Source organism: Suillus fuscotomentosus (genome assembly GCF_016647785.1).
Source record: "Suillus fuscotomentosus strain FC203 chromosome Unknown F5891scaffold_69, whole genome shotgun sequence".
In the NCBI taxonomy this organism is placed as follows: domain Eukaryota; kingdom Fungi; phylum Basidiomycota; class Agaricomycetes; order Boletales; family Suillaceae; genus Suillus; species Suillus fuscotomentosus.
This window is the reverse complement of record NW_024539581.1, coordinates 152,542-173,489: the sequence shown is the minus strand read 5'-3', so window position 1 is coordinate 173,489 and position 20,948 is coordinate 152,542. Positions and strand designations below refer to the sequence as shown.

The following is a 20,948-nucleotide window of genomic DNA, read 5'->3' as shown; positions in this document are numbered from 1 at the left end:
TTTCTCCCTGCGGCTTTTTCCCTTATTGTAATCGGGCGATCATATCGACATTCTCAAGACTCATCTAAAGTGATCAGGCAAGTCTTTCTTGTGTAAGTCTAAACATTTTTCTTACACGAAACGACACTTTTGAACTTCTGGATATAGCCAAACATCTTCTTTCTCAAGCTGCTATGTTCACAGCCTTTCCTTTCCGTGAGTGCTTCAATGCTATCGACGACGTCTATTTGAACATTTGGCGCATCGGTTACAGTTAAAAAGCTGCCCGTTTGGTCCCTTCGTGGAGCTTATGCCCTGATGGAACACAGTAAAGAATTGTGTCAACAGCTTTTAAACGGGCCCATTAAAGAGGTAAAGGTAAAGATGGTACGTTTGCGCATAGTGCCCCGCCCTTCTACGATTACGGATGTATAACTCTACATACAGTCAAAATGACCATTGGATTGAATCGAGTCTTTGTAAAGGTCTGCCGTGTCGTTCTGCGGAGATTTGCACAACTGGATGATGGATCGAGACGTGCAGGATCATACCACACATCCCCGCGCATCCCGAACGCTCGTTTCATTGGTACGAAGTAAGTGGATTCCTGATCAATTATCGTGTATCTTTCACACACACATTTTAGCTTAAGAGAAAGTTGAATTTCATTCACAATCGGCGCTGTCTTGAACTTAGTGGAAGCAGATACTCGCCGACTCTCAGAAAATATCTTGTTTGTGGAAGTGTCCACAATTTCGCCTTGAATCTCTCGACCATCGTTTAGCTGATTCCCTCACTGTGATCTGGCGAACATCCTGACCTCGTTCAGCGTGATCAGACAAACCTAAACATTCTTCTTACGCGCTGGAATATATCGAAACCCTTCTAGATGGCGCATAGTCTTTTTTCACACAGCGTCGGTGCGCGAAAGAGAGAAGGAGAACAAATTGTGGTAAGTGTCCGTTACACGCTCGCTACTTACGTCGCTTTTCAACGGGCCGAAGCACCAGCGTGACGTTTTTGAAAACGTCATACACACTCAGCTTCCATCCGCTGTCAAGATGAATGTTTTACGCGATATGTCATCATCGCTTGACCGCCTGAACAGCTGTGCTCGGTCGTATTGGCACAAAGTACGAAACCAATGCATTCATGTCGCCAGGAGTGCGAGGTCGATGAGATGTAGGGCGAGTCCGTTTTGATTTACTGACGCTCAACCTTTTTTAATACACTTTTTGCAGCCTTAAGTTCAAACCTCAGATCGGCATATTAGACGCGCTTCACACCACATAGTTTTGAACATTGACTCCAGCTCTATGCCTGCTACCCCGCTGTTTCATAACGCTGTATCTAGTGTTTAGATTTACCATTGCACTGTATGATTACCACACCACTCGCATTTCCCCCCGCTTCTCGTCCATCATATTTTAATCGTGTCGACAGTTGGTATAAACGACGACCTACTCCCCCCTCGATTTCAGAAAGGACAAGATACACGAGTTTACATGTATGCTATGCTTCGTGATCCTTACAAGAGTAACTTTTGAAAATACGCAAGAAACTCACCCTATTTCTCGTCAACGTTCTCGCTCAACGTCTTTCTCGCGCAAATCTGAACAGGCAATCACAAACAATGTAGATATTAACCAAGTCTACGGCTGCCGAGCACTCAGATACAGCAGCTATAGTATGCTGGCATGTTATGGCCACCCTCTTAGTAGGAGTAACAGTTTTGTACCTACAACGGTGACCGCGAGTCGCGGAGGAATCCGGCGTGAGGATTCCTTTTCTCTTTTGCAAAGATCTTCTACTACTGCAAATACATCAGAGCATCAAGTGACATTCGTGCTCGACTCGGTTGGCCATAAATATTCAATAGTAGTCGCAATTAGCGGAATGCATGCACCAAAACTTTGTCTCTATCTGACGCTGGCACTCTGAAAGTTTCTCTCGCAGTCTTTCATACTCGTAATTCTTGACGGGCACCCGGGTACGTCAAATACATTTACTGTTCAATCAATGTATGTCAACCAATATTTTTCTTACCCTAAATGACACTTTTTCTAGCTGTTTTCTTAGCTCTGATCAGACTAACTTTCTAGTGCAAGTGTGCTCCTCCGCGCGCTAAAACAAGCGAACTCTTTTCATTTTGAACAGATGACGTCGGTGCGTGGGCAACAGAAGGAGATCAACTTATGGTAAGTTTCCGTTGTACGCCCGATACGCAGGTCATTTTTTCACAGGAAAAAAACACCAGCGCGACGCTGTTGAGAGCGTCGTGAACACTCAGCTTCCATCTGCTCTCAAGCTGAATGTTTCACGCGATACATCTTCTACGTGTCGCGAACTTGACCGACTGACTCGGAGCAGCCGTGCTCGGCTGTCTGGTCTGGGAATGTCCAGTATTGCGGTCTTGTTTGCGTTTGATGACGAGGACATCACAACACCGCTTTCGTAGCATATGGAGCTCTGCATACCAGGATACAAGCATCAACTTGTCACACATGGGTCAATCAAAACACACTCGATTCTGTGATTGCACCACTGGCCGGATACATCCCTCTGAGTCCAGTGGCTGTATTGTTGGCCCCTTACTGTGCTGAGGCAGTTTCGGTCTTGAAGAACAAACCAACTCGAAGCTATCAATGCCACGCTGAACGGCAAGGACGTCTGACTTCCCTCATCCCTGAGGTCCATGGACGACTCACGAGATGTCATGCGCCGGCCAGCCATGTGCTATATCACTCCCGAAAAGCTACAGGAGAGTGATGCCGTGCAAGACATCTTACTCCATATGCCACAAAACGGTGTCGTGATGTGTCCATGATGGCACTCGCCTCAACCGTGAACAAAGACTGTGATTCGTCAAAATGTATCGCGTGGAACGTTCGCTTTGACAGTAGACTGAGTGTTCATGACGTCCTCAAAAACGTTGCGCTGGTACTTCTTTACTGTGACCTACGTACCGAATGTGTAACGGAAACTTACTACAAGTTGATCTCCTTCTCTCTAATGCCATATATTCAAAATCAATATGATTGTGAGATTTCAGCGTGTAAAAAGAACATCGTTCTGACACAAAACCCACCTGATCACAACGAGGAAAACCACGGAGTCTTATCCAATTCAAATGAACATAATAACAATTGCTTCCTACCAATAGGACAAGCGTACAGACTGCTAAAGAATATTCGTTAACAAGTAGGCTGATGCAGGGAAGGACTATTATCCTGCCCGACTTTATCTTTCATGCAGTTGTGCAATTCCGCAGTTTCGTGCAAAGTGCGCAAGTTTCTGTAGAATGAAGATGCAAATGGTGCGGTTGATGTCCATATAGATTTTCATGAAGGCCACAAGTATGACATTAGTAAATCTACAAGGCATGTCGTAGATTAGTTTTCCTGCAGAGGTGTCAGTCATGATGCTATTGACATAGATTGAAAACTCACCTTAGATGATCACTTTTACTCTTACCCACAGCCATCTCCACAAGTTTCCGCCTGGCACGACCTGACGTGTACTTCAGGCGTGACATGATCATGTCATTCACGGGCCATAGGTTGATGTATTTCTCAAGTTCTGGAAACTCGCTGACAGCCTATTACGCCATGAGATCACGAACCACTGCAATCAAGACTGTTTACCTTGTTCCGTACAACCTTCAAGAGTGCAGGACTTTGGGCAGATGAGCACTTCGCCGTCTCAAGATGGTCGTCAATTAGGTTATGCACATGCTTCTTGGACATTGTGAGTGGGTTTGCAATGTAAGACAGACACTAGAAACCTTGAACTTTGCATATGCCTTCGGACTCCAATTTAATGCCTCGTAGAGCGTGTATCCTCCACGCCCCGGGCGACCAGGTTCGCCAGGAGGTTTGGGGATCTTCAAATCTTCCGGTAATGGCACGACCGGAGTCGAGGAGTCGCCATTTGAAGAAGAATTTGAAGAACCCGGCGAATCTGAGGATATAGGTGTCATGGAACGGGAGCAAGTTCGAGCAACCTCTTTTGAGTACGGAGAGGAACGGTGACCACGCTTGTGTGATCGCTTTGTAAGTTTCAGCTTGGGGGCACATGTGGGCGAGGTCCCCACAGTAGTAATGATAGAACTTGCTTTGGGAGCTAGGATCTCATCGGCAATAAGTGTAGTTGGGCGATGGATCTTACAAAACAGTTCGAGTTGGTCCGTGAGCATTGGGGGGAATGGCGGTGGAGCACCAGGCTCCTGGTCATAGAAGGGAGAAATAGCATTGGAAGTGTTGCGCATGGTGTGAGGTGAGCAGATGAGTTGAGCAATGCTGAGAATTGAAATCATTTATGATCCGAGCTAGACTGGACTGCTATATTGGGCAGAAACAATACCATGTGGTTGCGTACGACGAGCGCTATAAAGTTGTCATGGAATTGAATGGAATGACGTACGTACAGGAGACAGGGACGTGGGGCACTTGCAACAAAAAAAACTTTTGTGGCGATCGATTTGGGGTAATGTCAAAGATTGCTTCTTTGACGGAAGTATATGAGCACTAAGTATTTCGGGTTCACAACAAAGTCCATAATACATACCGTACTTTTGGTGTTGCAATGTTGAGCTTTTCAGCTGGGTGTGATGGTTCTGGAATCCGCGGATGTTAAGAATAATATGAAAACCAAGCCAAAGCCAGCAAAAATAATCGAGACTCCGGTCTGATGTTGTGGGACAAAAATTAGCTTATCAAGTTCTTATGATTAGAAGCTGGGAAACGCGAAAGGTGCGTTACGTGGTCTATTGCCAAAGGCCCCATAACATGACAGTAGAACCCTGGAAGGCTGCATCAGCCAGCATCGGGGAGCATTACAAGGCAGTCGATAGACTTTGCAGTTGGAAACTTTGGTGATGGGTAAACCATGGCCAAACCATGGCCACACAACATGTTTCAAGGAAGCCATGCATTGAGGCACGGAAACGCCTACCTTTCTTACTTTGGTTGGTATTTCTCTGGGCAATCTGTAGATTAATGATCACGGTGGGCACGCTGTTCTAGTCCTCGAACAACGTTTTGAGAAGACGCACCAAACTTTGGTTGAAATTTAACAATCATGGTAAATAGTAGTCCTTCGAGCTTCAAAGCTTCATGGATGAGCTTGATGGACTGCGTGGAGCAAGGTATGATGTTGTCCGCTCATCGGGCAACAGGCATCCAATGCCTGAAAACGTTTGCCGTCAGCAAGTTCCTTTCTATTCTTGTTATCTATCAAATCTACATTGGCGTGGGCAAAATCGCTTACGTTGCATGGCCAACCAATGGCCAACTGCCTCTTCGCCTTCTCCTTGTCTCAGTTGTCTCAGCCTTGGGAAATGGCATCAGTGAGTTCCCAAAGACTTAAATGACTTACTCATCAAGGGAAGTGCAGGATGCCACAGCCACAACTAGTAGCGGGTATGACATTGCACAAGGACAACCAAGCATTTGTTCCCTCATTTCCCCATCTCTCATCCATAACTTTCGCCAGAGAGTAAGTTCCAGCCCATTCCCGCGGACCATTTCACTTCTACACCAAAAAATTGGCAATTGCAGATAGATTCAAGCTGGGGAGTAGACATGAAACACCATTTCAAGCACAGAGATATTGATAGTGCCATGAAGGCAGAGATCGGCTCTCTCTTGATCTGCGACCTTCCCTGGTGCGACAATCGTCTTATTGATGTCGCTGATGAGTTTCTCTCCCCTACACAATGCAATACGATGATTCAACGCTGGGCCAGACCGAATGGTGTACTCACGGAGACCAAAGGAACATATGAATGGACAGCTGCTTCGAAAGCTCCCTTACCATTACAGCGCAAAAATTGGTTGGAGGAAGCTGGCACCCCACTCGATCAGACCTTTGAGAGTTGTCTTACCAACTTCTTCAATGAGGTATGTGATGCCGGCGCTTCTACTTACCAAAACCTTACTGTTGATTTTAGATCACAATTCAAAGCCGCAGGTACAAAAACTATCTCAAGAAAGGTGGCGCCATTCCTGAGGATATTGGATTGCGCGTGTGGAAGGCATTCAACAGGACTGCATTGGAAGCCACTCGCAGTCCCGATATAATCTTGATTTCCCGCAATTCGGAGGAAAGCAAGTGGGCCCACGTCATTTCCATCATGGAGGTGAAGTGGGAAGATAGTCCCAGGCTCTTGATGAGTGCTATTACACAGCTCGCTGACAAGGCTACTTTCGTCTTTCATCACCAGCCTCATCGCCAATGGTTCCCTTGTCTAAGCTTATGCGGAACAGCCCTTCGCCTGTCTGTGTTCACGCGCGGCAGAAGCCTTCACTCCGAAGCGCTCGACATAAGTTCGGATCCCAAATTATTTTCCAAGGTGATGAATTACTTTACGGAGGCAGATTTTTCGTGGCTGGGATACGATGTTCACATTTTCCGTGTTCCTCCCGCCGCAGTCCAGGTTTGGGACGATAAGAGGTATTGGCAGGATGAAGAAGAGAACGGAGCGCCGTGCGATGACTCAGAGTTCCATCTGGTTGGCTACCTTCACCGATCAATAGGTATGCCTTATTTGTATAACCGAATGGTATACTCCTTTGATGAGCGACTAGGTCTCCATGGCAAAGGCACACGTGTTTTCACCGTCGAGGGCGCACACGATAAAAAAAATCTTGTAATCAAGGACTGTTGGGACCCATCAAAGACGGTGAGCGATCACGTAATACACGGGAAACTCCAAGATCCTACACGGGACTCTCTTCTCATTCGCTCGCCCAATGGCGAATGGGTTTTCACCGGAGGGGAAGATTCTGGTGATTGTTTGGATAGAGAGTGCGCTCAGAGGCTGGATGGAATATATTGCTACGTTGGCAGTCGCTGTTGGGATAATGTCAAGTTCCTCCCAGGAATAACTATCATGCAAGACCACATGCACCCTTCCATCGGCCTGTTCTTCGAATCTCCAGTTCCGCAGTCAGTCACTTCCATATGTGCTTCCATGATCCCATCGCAGGTCCTGGCCAAGGTTTTCGACGAATCCCAAGGAAAAATTCAACTCGAGGAAAGACATAGATCCCGTACATCTTTCACTACCTGTGGAGTCGATATCTCGTGGTTCGGAACTGCGCGGTGTAGAGAATCATGCCTCTCATGGCGTGATATGGTAGTTTTCACCAAGGAGTATACAGCACAAACTCATAGCATTACTCTGTGCGCTACCCGCAGCTATCTCTATATGAGGCGCAGCTTTCCCACGCAACGCGCGCCATGCGCGCACCATCCCCGCGCTTCACGATGTATACGCGCGCGCACGTTCCCACGCTTGCGCGCCCTATAGCGCCAGCCATCCAGATGCATCCATCCACTGTCCACCAAGCTCCCTAGTATGTATATTTCCATTTCCTTTATTAGCATAGTTCCACCTTTATTTTTATCCTAGTTTCTCACTCATATATATTTTACATACCTACTCGGTAGCGCTTCGGCTCCGCATGAGCGCGCTTAGGCGCGCTATATAAGCACCAGCAGTACATACTACACGGGACCTACTTTTCCTACTTTTCACTTACTAGTTACTACCCACTTACTACTTAGCAGAATATAGTAGAAAGCTATTCCTTTACATTTTGCACTCTTATATCTCTTATCTTGCTTTATATCACTACTTAAGCTTAGTTTCTCATTTCCGCATACGCGCGCGCGCTTTCCCGCGCTTCGCGCTAATACGCGCGCGCGTTCCCGCGCCTTTGTACCTTGCGCGCACCTGCGCTTTCTTGCGCTTCGCTTAAGCGCACCTGCGCTTTCTTGCGCTTCGCTTAAGCGCACACTTCTAGATCCTTGCTGCACTCACTTCCCCTATAGGGTCGAACGCACTTGCTTCTCAAGTAACGCAGACTAGGCAGCGCGCGACCTTACAACTTTTACAGATACAGTCAGGAGCTTCTTTTGTTCCTCATTGTATTGTTGTTTCTACAACTGGAGCCCACCGCGAGGGGAGCAGTCAGCAAGATCTAGTTCCGCGCATTTCGCGCATACAGGTCAATATCTTTGCATTTCAAAAGCTAATCATTTTCTAGTCACGCATTCTCGTGCCTTGCGCGCGCGCAATATTCCCACGCCTGTGCGCCTCGCGCGCGCACCTTTCTCGCACTTCACACTATTTAACGCATAAAGGTCAATCTCTTTGCAAATTCAGAAGCTAACCATTGTATAGTCACGCACTCTCGCGCCTTGCGCGCACACAATAGTTCCCACGCCTGTGCGCCTTGCGCGCGCACCTTTCATGCGCCTCAATGCCTTATAGAATGCCCATCCGCGGCACAGCAAATGCGCCCAAGTTTGACGGTACTACAGACAACCTCGCTGAATTTATTGACGCATATGAGCAGCTCGCTGATGAAGCAGGACTCCAAGGACTCGACCGCATCAAAGGTATTATCCGCTACCTTGCGCGCGATGATCGAGAACTATGGGGAGGCATGCCAGAAGCGGCAGTAGATGATTACGACGCCTTCTTAGATGAGGTGAAGGTAATGTATCCTGGATGGGATGGTAAAAGACGCTATGCGCTCGCAGACTTGCGCGCCATCGCGCGCGAATACGCTAACAAACCAATGCCTTCTTGCACACAACTCAGCAATTACCTGCATGCATTCAGGAAGGTTATGCAGCCACTCATGGAAGAAGACCACATTGGAAAGGCTGAGCGCGACCGCTTATTTATGGAAGGAATCCCTAGCGATGCTCAGGCGCAAATCCGCTTGCGCCTTATGATCAAGTTCCCCGACCACCATCCATACGACCCCTACCCATTCATGGACGTCTTTGCAGCTGCGCAGTTCCTATTACCTGCGCGCGCTTTTCCCGCGCCAAGCGCGCCAGTTAGCGTGCCCATAGTAGCGCCAATTGTGAACTTAGTCACAGCAACTGCGCCAGTGCAAGCTAAAGTGGCTAAGTGTAAAGATCAATACCACGAGAGTCGCGCAACGCAGGATACGACCATTAGCGCTAATGCAACAGCTGGACTCTTCTATCGCGCACCCTCAAATGTTGTACTTGACAGAAGGCCACCAGTTCCTATTCTTGCGCCTCACGCGCGCGCCTTTCCCGCGCCTTCGCGCGATTCATGCGCACCTCAGCTATCAACTGCGCCAGCATGCAAGGCTATACCAGACTGCATCACTTTAGATCACGAACTCAGGCCCGCGCTCGCAAAGCGCGCTGCAGGCGCCTCTTCACCTTCATCATCAGCACCATCTCCTTCACAATCCGCATCATCATCATCATCATCATCATCATCATCATCATTCACATCGCCAGAAGTCAGGGATGATTCTAAACATCTCTTGCACACTAACGCACCAGTTGAAACACGTGTGCCTATCGCTATCGCGTTGTGTGCGCCTATCGCTATCACCTCGCCAGCAGTCAGGGATGACTCTAAACATCTATTGCACAATAACGCGCCCATTGTGGACGTTATTACGCCATCGCTTGAAATGCACCCGCCTATCGCATCGCTTAAGGAAGAAACCTCGCCAATCGCATCGCGCGCGCCTATCGCCATCACCTCGCCAGCAGTCAGGGATGACTCTAAACATCTATTGCACCTTAGCGCGCCTATAGAGGAGCTTTCTGCCGCATCAGAGGCTCAAGTCGCACCTTGCATCAACCAGAATTTGTCTCTGGTAATTCCATCTGTCGCTAACGATCACGCGCATGTCGCGCTCTTTGCTTCTAGTGACTATCGCGAGCCGGTAAAGCATCCATGCATCACGCCACCTAACCACCAAGCAGAGCATGTCTCAGGCGACCCTGGCGCAACTCAGGCGCACCATATTGCGCCTGAGGACGCGCCATGCGCGCGCCTAGAGGTATTGTATATTTACCCTCATCTCATTTCGCACTTTCTGTCTCTTTCATGTTTAAAGCTCTTAAGGAGCTATATGACGCTTCCAAACACTTTAGGTTCATCTTCGCACCACCCCTTGTTCACGCGCCATGATTACGCGCATCGCGCAATATGCGCACGCGTTCCCGCGCCTTGCGCATTCATAATTCAAGCAGAGTCTTCGCACTATCGCGTTTCTATCACTTCTCCCCTTTTAAATTGCATTTCTTTCATTCAACACAAGGTATATTACAATCAGTCATCCAGGCGCGACTTAGGCGCGCGCCTGACACATACATATGCGCCTAACTCCCCTATCATCACCTTTAACTTCGCACTTCCCACATTTATTTGCATTCTTGGCGCTTTTGCTTACCATGTCAATTTCATTCCTGCGCGCCCTGATGTGCACTATTCTCCTTCACCTATGCGCCTATTGCGCCTTGATATACCACCCTTACAGCCCATTTGCACAACATTTGCGCCTAATTCAACACTATATACATCTCTCGCTAACACATTCACAGAGAAATGGCCGTCCCTCGCGTGTTCGGCCAATATAATCAAATTCACGCGAAATCGCTTCAAGGCGCGCACATCGCGCGCACCCTATCAGCTTGTAGGGCGCCCCTACACCCCTTGCAGCACCTCCCATTGGCGCGCCTTCAACCTGCAGCGCGTTGTGCAGGAATTCATTCTGCCAGTTACAAGCCCCCCCAAGTGCGCCAGCCTCACTCATTTCCAACCCTACCTTGGGTAAAGCGTCAGCTCGCAAGAGACGTGAAGCGCGCTAGTCATGCGCACTCGCATGCACTCAAGGAGGAGGATCAAGCGCCTCAGCTGCGCATCAAAGAACAACATATAACATTATTGTTTCATAGGATACCGTTTGTTTTACCCTGGGTTTTGTCCAGCGCGCTTTCATTTTTGTTTCTCTCATTATAATGCTGTCCAAAGACTAATAACACACTGATATATGCATATAGAAATCACCTAGAAGAACATAGAAGAAAAACAACCATAGATCGTGCCCGCCTAGCTCAATAGTATTATTTTTTCTTCGCACGCATGACGCGGCACCATGCTCTTTTTACCTTAGAATGCACGCATATGTGCGCAATATTCCCGCGCCCATGCGCCTCATGCGCGCGCGTGCGCGCTTCCCGCGCCTCGCTCATAGGAAGGTGTAGATGTCAACAGCCGCACGAAGAAGACAAGTCGGATAGGACATCCGCAAAGTTTACCATTTTTTCCTTCGCATTTTCACATATAGTTTTACTCACACTGTTCAAACCTTACCACCTAATATTTAGCGCGCCTAGCAGGACTTGGTTTGGACTTGGATTGGATCGCTCTTGGACCGCACCACTTCGCATCATACGCACAATACAACACATGCGACACTCACGCGCTTTCTCGCGCCTTGCGCGCGCGCACTTTCTCGCGCTTTATGCCATATGCGCGCCACATCCATATCACTCTCACATCATCGCCTCACACCCAGGGAACACTATTCACACCAGAGTCACCCTTGCAATTCGCCATGCTACGCTTCATTCCCGCGCCTTCACGCATAGCGCGCGCACATTCTCGCGCCTTGCGCGTACCATGCGCGCAACTTCCCACGCTTCACGCACATCCACGCAATAATTCCTGCACTTGCGCATTCATCGCCCAACGACCCAAGCATCATACAGGCATCGCGCACACATACTATCACGCAAAATCCTCACCATGCGCGCGCTGAGTGGGGACACTCAGAATTTAAGTCCCTGGGAGATGTAGAGAATCATGCCTCTCATGGCGTGATATGGTAGTTTTCACCAAGGAGTATACAGCACAAACTCATAGCATTACTCTGTGCGCTACCCGCAGCTATCTCTATATGAGGCGCAGCTTTCCCACGCAACGCGCGCCATGCGCGCACCATCCCCGCGCTTCACGATGTATACGCGCGCGCACGTTCCCACGCTTGCGCGCCCTATAGCGCCAGCCATCCAGATGCATCCATCCACTGTCCACCAAGCTCCCTAGTATGTATATTTCCATTTCCTTTATTAGCATAGTTCCACCTTTATTTTTATCCTAGTTTCTCACTCATATATATTTTACATACCTACTCGGTAGCGCTTCGGCTCCGCATGAGTGCGCTTAGGCGCGCTATATAAGCACCAGCAGTACATACTACACGGGACCTACTTTTCCTACTTTTCACTTACTAGTTACTACCCACTTACTACTTAGCAGAATATAGTAGAAAGCTATTCCTTTACATTTTGCACTCTTATATCTCTTATCTTGCTTTATATCACTACTTAAGCTTAGTTTCTCATTTCCGCATACGCGCGCGCGCTTTCCCGCGCTTCGCGCTAATACGCGCGCGCGTTCCCGCGCCTTTGTACCTTGCGCGCACCTGCGCTTTCTTGCGCTTCGCTTAAGCGCACCTGCGCTTTCTTGCGCTTCGCTTAAGCGCACACTTCTAGATCCTTGCTGCACTCACTTCCCCTATAGGGTCGAACGCACTTGCTTCTCAAGTAACGCAGACTAGGCAGCGCGCGACCTTACAACTTTTACAGATACAGTCAGGAGCTTCTTTTGTTCCTCATTGTATTGTTGTTTCTACAGCGGGAAATGTTCCACGGCATCATAGGCACCGTAGTTGGTGAGATTGAATGTTTGCCTACATACTTATTTCTCTAACGTTTATTTGAGGTCATCATAACGCTTATAAACGTCGCAAGGTGTTGCACCGCGATGTTAGCGATGGAAATACAATATTCCTCGTAGATACGATATCTGCCGAATCCGCTGTCCCTCCGCGTCCTGAAGGGGCAGAAAAGGAGTGGACTCCTATGAGAAACGGCGTGGCATCTGATTGGGGGTCTGCAACAGACTGTTTGGAACCTGGAGGAGAAGCGTCCCTGCCACGTACCGTAAGTTGCTTTCTTGTTTTTGATCCAATATTCAATACTGATATCATGGAAAGGGAACACTTCCCTTCGAGTCTAATGCCTCGATGTTAAACACGGAAGTCGAGTTTTATCACGACCTCGAATCTTATTTTTGGTTGGCCTACCTTATTACCTGCAATTGCGCAGGTCCCTTTAACATGCGTCGTGACTGGGATGGGGAGATCCAGCATTTTACTGCGCACAAAACCATTACACCTTCGCTCATCAATCACTTAGCAAAGGTCAAGACATACGGAAAGGTCTTGGATGTTGACCGTTCTGCTTCTGCTTCCCACCATGCCAACGAACCCTTCTCCCCTCTATATTTATCGTGGGTCCGTCCTGGGGTGCATTCTCTTTCACCATTAGACATCGTCCAGCAGAGGGATAGTGTGTCCGACACCGACTTCGCCAATCTTATGACGCCCTACTTTGTACAGCATGAAATCATACGAGACGGGATGATCGAGTTGCGGAGTCTCTTCTCGGGCCCTGAGACAAAGTGTTCTGACGGCTTTGTACGTCGCGGCACGGCTCCACCAACAACACACGAATGAGTACTTTCTGTACTGCGCCGCATCCGCGACGGCATCAATGGTGCTGAAGATCAATACCCCCCAGATCAGGAGCTTGAATATGCTCGGGCCCGTTATCAACGCTATCTCGACACGGGCAATCGCATGCCTTTAATGGTGGATGATGATGATCCCGAGGGGCGTATTGGGAGCAAGAGAAAGGGTGCTCAGAGCGATGCCCGATTCATTCAAGGCGCCACCAAACGTGCAAGGGGACCAGGCGCCAGTGAAGCAGGCTTTGGTGCGCCAGTTCGTCGCGGTGCAATATGTGGAACACGGATCAGCGGCAAAACCAAAGGTAAAATGAAAGCGATCGCGTAGCTTTTCTATTCATGCTATTTATTTCACTATGGGACTTTTTCATCATTGGACCTGCATTGAATACATTGAAGTACTACTAGCTTGTTTTGTTCGCCTAGCTGTATTGACTCACATCTTTATATCCCTAGCACATTTATATCCTTGATCCCTCTCATTACATGGCAGGTGGGCGACTATGACACACGTTGGCATTAAACTTTGTATCGATTACTGACAACTGCATTTATAATGATATCACCGGTACTGGTACGCTCTTTTCGATGCCAACTACATCTTGTCCTAACCCACCTGCAATAGGTACAGCGCTGGAAATAGTCTTAGCTGATTTCTACAGTTACCGGTAACTCTGCTGAATCGAGTCTTTGTAAAGGTCTGCCGTGTCGTTCTGCGGAGATTTGCACAACTGGATGATGGATCGAGACGTGCAGGATCATACCACACATCCCCGCGCATCCCGAACGCTCGTTTCATTGGTACGAAGTAAGTGGATTCCTGATCAATTATCGTGTATCTTTCACACACACATTTTAGCTTAAGAGAAAGTTGAATTTCATTCACAATCGGCGCTGTCTTGAACTTAGTGGAAGCAGATACTCGCCGACTCTCAGAAAATATCTTGTTTGTGGAAGTGTCCACAATTTCGCCTTGAATCTCTCGACCATCGTTTAGCTGATTCCCTCACTGTGATCTGGCGAACATCCTGACCTCGTTCAGCGTGATCAGACAAACCTAAACATTCTTCTTACGCGCTGGAATATATCGAAACCCTTCTAGATGGCGCATAGTCTTTTTTCACACAGCGTCGGTGCGCGAAAGAGAGAAGGAGAACAAATTGTGGTAAGTGTCCGTTACACGCTCGCTACTTACGTCGCTTTTCAACGGGCCGAAGCACCAGCGTGACGTTTTTGAAAACGTCATACACACTCAGCTTCCATCCGCTGTCAAGATGAATGTTTTACGCGATATGTCATCATCGCTTGACCGCCTGAACAGCTGTGCTCGGTCGTATTGGCACAAAGTACGAAACCAATGCATTCATGTCGCCAGGAGTGCGAGGTCGATGAGATGTAGGGCGAGTCCGTTTTGATTTACTGACGCTCAACCTTTTTTAATACACTTTTTGCAGCCTTAAGTTCAAACCTCAGATCGGCATATTAGACGCGCTTCACACCACATAGTTTTGAACATTGACTCCAGCTCTATGCCTGCTACCCCGCTGTTTCATAACGCTGTATCTAGTGTTTAGATTTACCATTGCACTGTATGATTACCACACCACTCGCATTTCCCCCCGCTTCTCGTCCATCGTATTTTAATCGTGTCGACAGTTGGTATAAACGACGACCTACTCCCCCCTCGATTTCAGAAAGGACAAGATACACGAGTTTACATGTATGCTATGCTTCGTGATCCTTACAAGAGTAACTTTTGAAAATACGCAAGAAAATAATATATTATGCGGACAGAGATGCGACTACCAACGGTACATTACATCGACAAGGCCACAACATTCGCACCGTCATGTAGGACACAAATCAGTTACGCTGCTCAATCCTATTTCACCGTCAGATGACTTCAGATATGAAACGAAAGCAGGGCAATAGGTGAGGCTCCGTTCACGTCGGTATGTGTCCTTGAACAGGATGAGAAAGGACAAGAAGGTGACGACTTCACAGATCAGCAGGAAGTAGAAACTTGCGCGCCAACCAAAAGCATGTGACAATGAGCCAATCGAGTATAGGGCCGATTGCAGGTCCTAAGAGAGGCGCAGCAAAGACCCTCGTTCATGAGTGTCATATATGTCAGCCAGGGTCGCAGCTGAAATAGCCATGATAGCGCATGATCTGCAGAAGGGCGAGTCAATCAATGACTAAGCCTTTTGCCTGAATGCTCACCCCGCAGCCCCGATCATCACATCGATGGTCTAGCAAAGCGCTAACGCAGCACTTCCTACTGTGAATAAAGCTGAAGCCATCAAGTAGACAGGCTGTGATAAACGAAAATCATATTCATTAGGCAGATCAAGGGGGATGTGCCTATCATAGACCGACCTTGCGACCTTTAATCTCACTTGCGGCACTCCATATTAGAGGAAAGTTCCCCTGTATGATTAGGAATGCCGCCAATGTACAGCTAATCCGGCTGCTTGTCGCATTTAGATTTGCTTCTATCAATGAATTCGAGGCTGCAAGACGATATCGATGTCAAACCATTCATTATGAAAAGGCATGCGACGAACAATTTTGAGTGTTAGAAGCTGATGCAAAGACCCGATTCAGAGTAGGCTGAAACAATGACGACTTCAGGTACAGTTGCTGATCATGAGGGTCATGAGCCCACGTCCGCTCGGGGAGGCCGATGATTGCTGAACACCGTCGTTTCCTCAAGCCTATAATAGATGGTACGGATGTCTCGTCAGTGGCTGCGATGATTGTACTGCAAGGTGGCAACTCACCCCTTGGTGTATTGCTCCAACGATATCGTAAATAACATGCTCGTCCATTCTCTTGAGAAACGCTGGGTAATGACAAAAGAAGAGAATGGTAAAAAAAACCCACCACGGCGCACGAAAAGACATCGACTGCGAGATGTACAGGCAAGAAAAAAAAAGTGCATGTCAAGCGTGCATACAACTTTTTTTCGGGAACGGAGCAGGGACATTGCGAATGTAGTCGAAGAGGTGCAAAGTTTGCTGACAATCATGATGAACGTCTCGCGCGCGTTCTCCTGTATGCTGACACAAAGCTGTAAAGCACAGCGTAAACCATGACTGCAACATTGTCTTGACGGAGATGCTTACGGAGCGGACATATTCGGATGATCAAAGACGCCAGGAGTTTGAGCTTTTTGATGTCTGCTAAACGCAGCGCATGTTCAGAACGTGAAACCCTCACGAATAAAAAAGTTGACGTGCTTGAATTGAGTGGGACTTCCTTCAGGAGATTTGGCAACGTCAGAAATCGGACATCCGATTACAGTGAGGACAACGACCGAACAGTCAGTGCGTAAAAAGACTTGGGAAGGAAACACTCGCTTGGTTACGCTGAACAAGCCTGCTAAGGTTCAGAGTGCAACGAACAAAAAAAGGGTTGTGAGATTTCAGCACGTGCAAATGATCAGGCTTGCGAGAGAAAGTTCAGCCAGCTGAACAAGGCTCGATTCAATGACTGTCCGACTCTGCAAGAGTCAGAAACGGACAATAGTAGAAGGGGCGCCTGGGGCTGCCAAATCAGCCACGAAGGAAACCAGATCGTGACTGGCATGCAGAGGCTGCTCAAAGTTCACCTAAAAATGCATGCATCGACAGCTATACAGCAACACGTGAGTAAGCAAGACTGAGGGAACATGACACTGACACGACGAGCATGATCATGGTAGCAAATGCTCGCAGTCGACTTGAATGAGTGGGCGGCCACCACATATAATTGCAAAAAAGGTAAAAAGCTTGTAAAAGCAAAAGGTTTTAGCGTGCAGTTTGATCGATTTTTTGAAACCTTACTTTGAGTGCTATCGATAGTTCAGCGCTAGCTATAACGCTCAGATGCTACGTCACGGTCATCTCAGGTTCTCAGTGACCCGCTATGTAGTACAAGATGAAGTTTGGGCGCAGTAGCTTATGTAAATGAAATCAATCGCAAACAAACTTTGCTTTCAGGCCAGGAACTTCAAGTTACTCTTGAGCTTATTATCGAGAAATGGTCGTCAATTTCGTGGAACCTATGGACTCATATACACGCAAACGAAAGTCCACTTCCCCTTTTGCTCTCAGCCCGTCTGCAAATTTTCTTGTCTGAACGAGCTCCCACTCGGTAATGTCGGTGTGCGGCCACCAGGCTAATCACCGAGGCCCGCATATTGTATTGTTTGGGACGAAGCCTTCATCTGTCCATTCGCGCGTGGTGAGTATCTTAGATTGACTGTGTAAGTCGCGACTGAAATGCAAATATTTCAGTTCCTCCTGCTTCCTTCTCTGGCCATCCAAGTGTACGGTACGTGTTCCGCATCAGGTCCTGGGTTGTACGGGCTATGATTGAGTGATGGGCTGGTAACAAAGTAAGAGGCGGATGCATGCGCGTCGCCAGGAATGTAACGTTGACGAGAAATAGGGTGAGTCTGTTTTGATTTTCTGTTTTGACTTACTGATGTGAAACTTTTCATTGTTCTAGGTTGGTGATTGAATGTGATGCAACGCGCTGTAGTCGCCTGCTCCGAGTCGCGACGTATTCATCGGCCATTTTTATGGTTGTGGTTTTTGTCTTTAGTATGTGCGATCATGGCACGCTTGTTCATTGTCTTTTGAACGCAGCTAGGCAATACCTTCGTTACTATGTGATCGGGGAAATAGAAATAAACGATTCGATTCGGAGCTTGTGTATAATAAGTAGTTATATCGGGTTAGCTTGCCCATGTACGTTAGTCTCGACTAATATGCAACTTTGTCTAATTCACAAAACCGATCCAATCACCTCTTCGAATACAGAATGATTTTACGTAGGAGGCACCAAATGTTCGCTCTACCAGTCAGTTAGAATTAAGCGAGGTCAGCAAGATGGAGGTATCTACTTTCTTCATCTAATGAAACATTTCGTCCCACGACCAACCAGCATCACAGGTCAGCATCCGCGAATCGATTATAATCATCTATGGAGCCTCTGCTCCATATCTCAAAATCTGTAACCTTATTAGATCTTGTATTATAAGAATAATTTAGAACAATAAGTCAGTTCGATTGATCGTATTATTGAACGACTCATGGAGTCCAAATCACTTTCTCTGAGTCGCCAGAAGACTAGTGCGATGCATACGAAACGGTTCAAGCCATACCATCGACCTTCAAAACATATTAGGGCGTCGGGAAACTCGTCCACAGCACCTCTAACGAGGAGAATGGCTCTATATTTTGAGGAGTCCGAGGCCATGCATGTCGTGACTCGTGAGCGATTCAAGTGTGAACAAATCGGACCCGCCAACCTTCTACGAGTGACGAGTCTATAAAGCGTTGGAAAGCTGCCTCGAATGCCGAGTAACCAGGCTCGTCAGAACGGGAGGAAGAATCCTGGTTTGCTATTTTGCCAATTGAGTTCCACAGCGACAAGCGAGCGGGAAGAAATATTCACCTTCATTATAGCCTAGGCCAAGGACGACGTATGTCACCCGCGCTCTCGTGCCCCGGGAAACATCATTGACCATGTCTATGCCGATGAAAGTCCTGATGCGAGAACTCTCATGCTTGGGGAAAACTTAAGGTAAAAGTGTGGTAGATTGTGAGCAAAGCGATCACGATGAGCGAAAACTTTGTGACATTAATATTGTCGTCAAATTGTCGTATTGGGTGCCCAATTTTCGCTTATGTAAGCCATCTAATTCGCCCGCCCGTACTAGTACCTAGTAGTAATCGCTGATCATAAGCAAAACATACTAGTCATCGGGTCTCTGACATACATATGAGCGCTGAACCATCTATAGTGCAGATAGTCGGTTTCAAACCATCACCGTTGATCAAGCCTCGCGCTACTTTTTTTGGCGACTATAGTGGCCATGCTGACCCGGTGACTGGTCGCCCGCTCATAGTAATCGACTGCGAGCCGCATTTGTAGCTCAACGTCTTTCTCGCGCAAATCTGAACAGGCAATCACAAACAATGTAGATATTAACCAAGTCTACGGCTGCCGAGCACTCAGATACAGCAGCTACAGTATGCTGGCATGTTATGGCCACCCTCTTAGTACGAGTAACAGTTTTGTAAGGGTGCGAATGTTGTGGCCTTGTCGATGTAATGTACCGTTGGTAGTCGCATCTCTGTCCGCATAATATATTATTTTCTTGCGTATTTTCAAAAGTTACTCTTGTAAGGATCACGAAGCATAGCATACATGTAAACTCGTGTATCTTGTCCTTTCTGAAATCGAGGGGGGAGTAGGTCGTCGTTTATACCAACTGTCGACACGATTAAAATACGATGGACGAGAAGCGGGGGGAAATGCGAGTGGTGTGGTAATCATACAGTGCAATGGTAAATCTAAACACTAGATACAGCGTTATGAAACAGCGGGGTAGCAGGCATAGAGCTGGAGTCAATGTTCAAAACTATGTGGTGTGAAGCGCGTCTAATATGCCGATCTGAGGTTTGAACTTAAGGCTGCAAAAAGTGTATTAAAAAAGGTTGAGCGTCAGTAAATCAAAACGGACTCGCCCTACATCTCATCGACCTCGCACTCCTGGCGACATGAATGCATTGGTTTCGTACTTTGTGCCAATACGACCGAGCACAGCTGTTCAGGCGGTCAAGCGATGATGACATATCGCGTAAAACATTCATCTTGACAGCGGATGGAAGCTGAGTGTGTATGACGTTTTCAAAAACGTCACGCTGGTGCTTCGGCCCGTTGAAAAGCGACGTAAGTAGCGAGCGTGTAACGGACACTTACCACAATTTGTTCTCCTTCTCTCTTTCGCGCACCGACGCTGTGTGAAAAAAGACTATGCGCCATCTAGAAGGGTTTCGATATATTCCAGCGCGTAAGAAGAATGTTTAGGTTTGTCTGATCACGCTGAACGAGGTCAGGATGTTCGCCAGATCACAGTGAGGGAATCAGCTAAACGATGGTCGAGAGATTCAAGGCGAAATTGTGGACACTTCCACAAACAAGATATTTTCTGAGAGTCGGCGAGTATCTGCTTCCACTAAGTTCAAGACAGCGCCGATTGTGAATGAAATTCAACTTTCTCTTAAGCTAAAATGTGTGTGTGAAAGATACACGATAATTGATCAGGAATCCACTTACTTCGTACCAATGAAACGAGCGTTCGGGATGCGCGGGGATGTGTGGTATGATCCTGCACGTCTCGATCCATCATCCAGTTGTGCAAATCTCCGCAGAACGACACGGCAGACCTTTACAAAGACTCGATTCAATCCAATGGTCATTTTGACTGTATGTAGAGTTATACATCCGTAATCGTAGAAGGGCGGGGCACTATGCGCAAACGTACCATCTGTACCTTTACCTCTTTAATGGGCACTCAGGCGCCGCCAACTAAGAGAGGTAATATCGAGCCAAAGTTAGTTGAGGTAAGAGTTAGCTGATACCGAAAAGTATGATATCATCATAAATGCGGCTGTCAGTAATCAATGCATAGTGTAATGCCAACGCGCGGATAAAAGTTCCGCTTGAGAGCGGATGGAACCTGAGTGTTCATAACGCTCTGAAAAGCGTCACATTGGTGCTTTTTTCCTGTGAGAGTGACCTGCGTATC

General features: G+C 47.5%; 3 protein-coding genes across 3 annotated transcripts; 2 read left to right on the top strand and 1 right to left on the bottom strand.

Moving 5' to 3' along the window:
• Positions 1 to 3,352: 3,352 nt before the first annotated feature.
• Positions 3,353 to 4,246, bottom strand: F5891DRAFT_1194422 (uncharacterized protein; the record flags this gene model as incomplete). Its single annotated transcript, XM_041367927.1, has 4 exons — positions 3,353 to 3,380; positions 3,429 to 3,577; positions 3,624 to 3,716; positions 3,764 to 4,246. 4 exons carry the CDS (start codon positions 4,244 to 4,246, stop codon positions 3,353 to 3,355), a joined length of 753 nt encoding a protein of 250 aa, XP_041220790.1.
• Positions 4,247 to 5,058: 812 nt separating this feature from the next.
• Positions 5,059 to 7,338, top strand: F5891DRAFT_1194421 (uncharacterized protein; the record flags this gene model as incomplete). Its single annotated transcript, XM_041367926.1, has 7 exons — positions 5,059 to 5,125; positions 5,156 to 5,326; positions 5,369 to 5,475; positions 5,538 to 5,879; positions 5,930 to 6,515; positions 6,567 to 7,117; positions 7,180 to 7,338. The coding sequence occupies 7 exons, from the start codon at positions 5,059 to 5,061 to the stop codon at positions 7,336 to 7,338; spliced, it is 1,983 nt and encodes a 660-aa protein (XP_041220789.1).
• A 5,137-nt stretch (positions 7,339 to 12,475) lies between these two features.
• F5891DRAFT_1194419 (uncharacterized protein) lies at positions 12,476 to 13,691 on the top strand (the record flags this gene model as incomplete). Its single annotated transcript, XM_041367925.1, has 4 exons — positions 12,476 to 12,506; positions 12,557 to 12,777; positions 12,831 to 13,313; positions 13,422 to 13,691. 4 exons carry the CDS (start codon positions 12,476 to 12,478, stop codon positions 13,689 to 13,691), a joined length of 1,005 nt encoding a protein of 334 aa, XP_041220788.1.
• Between the last annotated feature and the right edge of the window lie 7,257 nt (positions 13,692 to 20,948).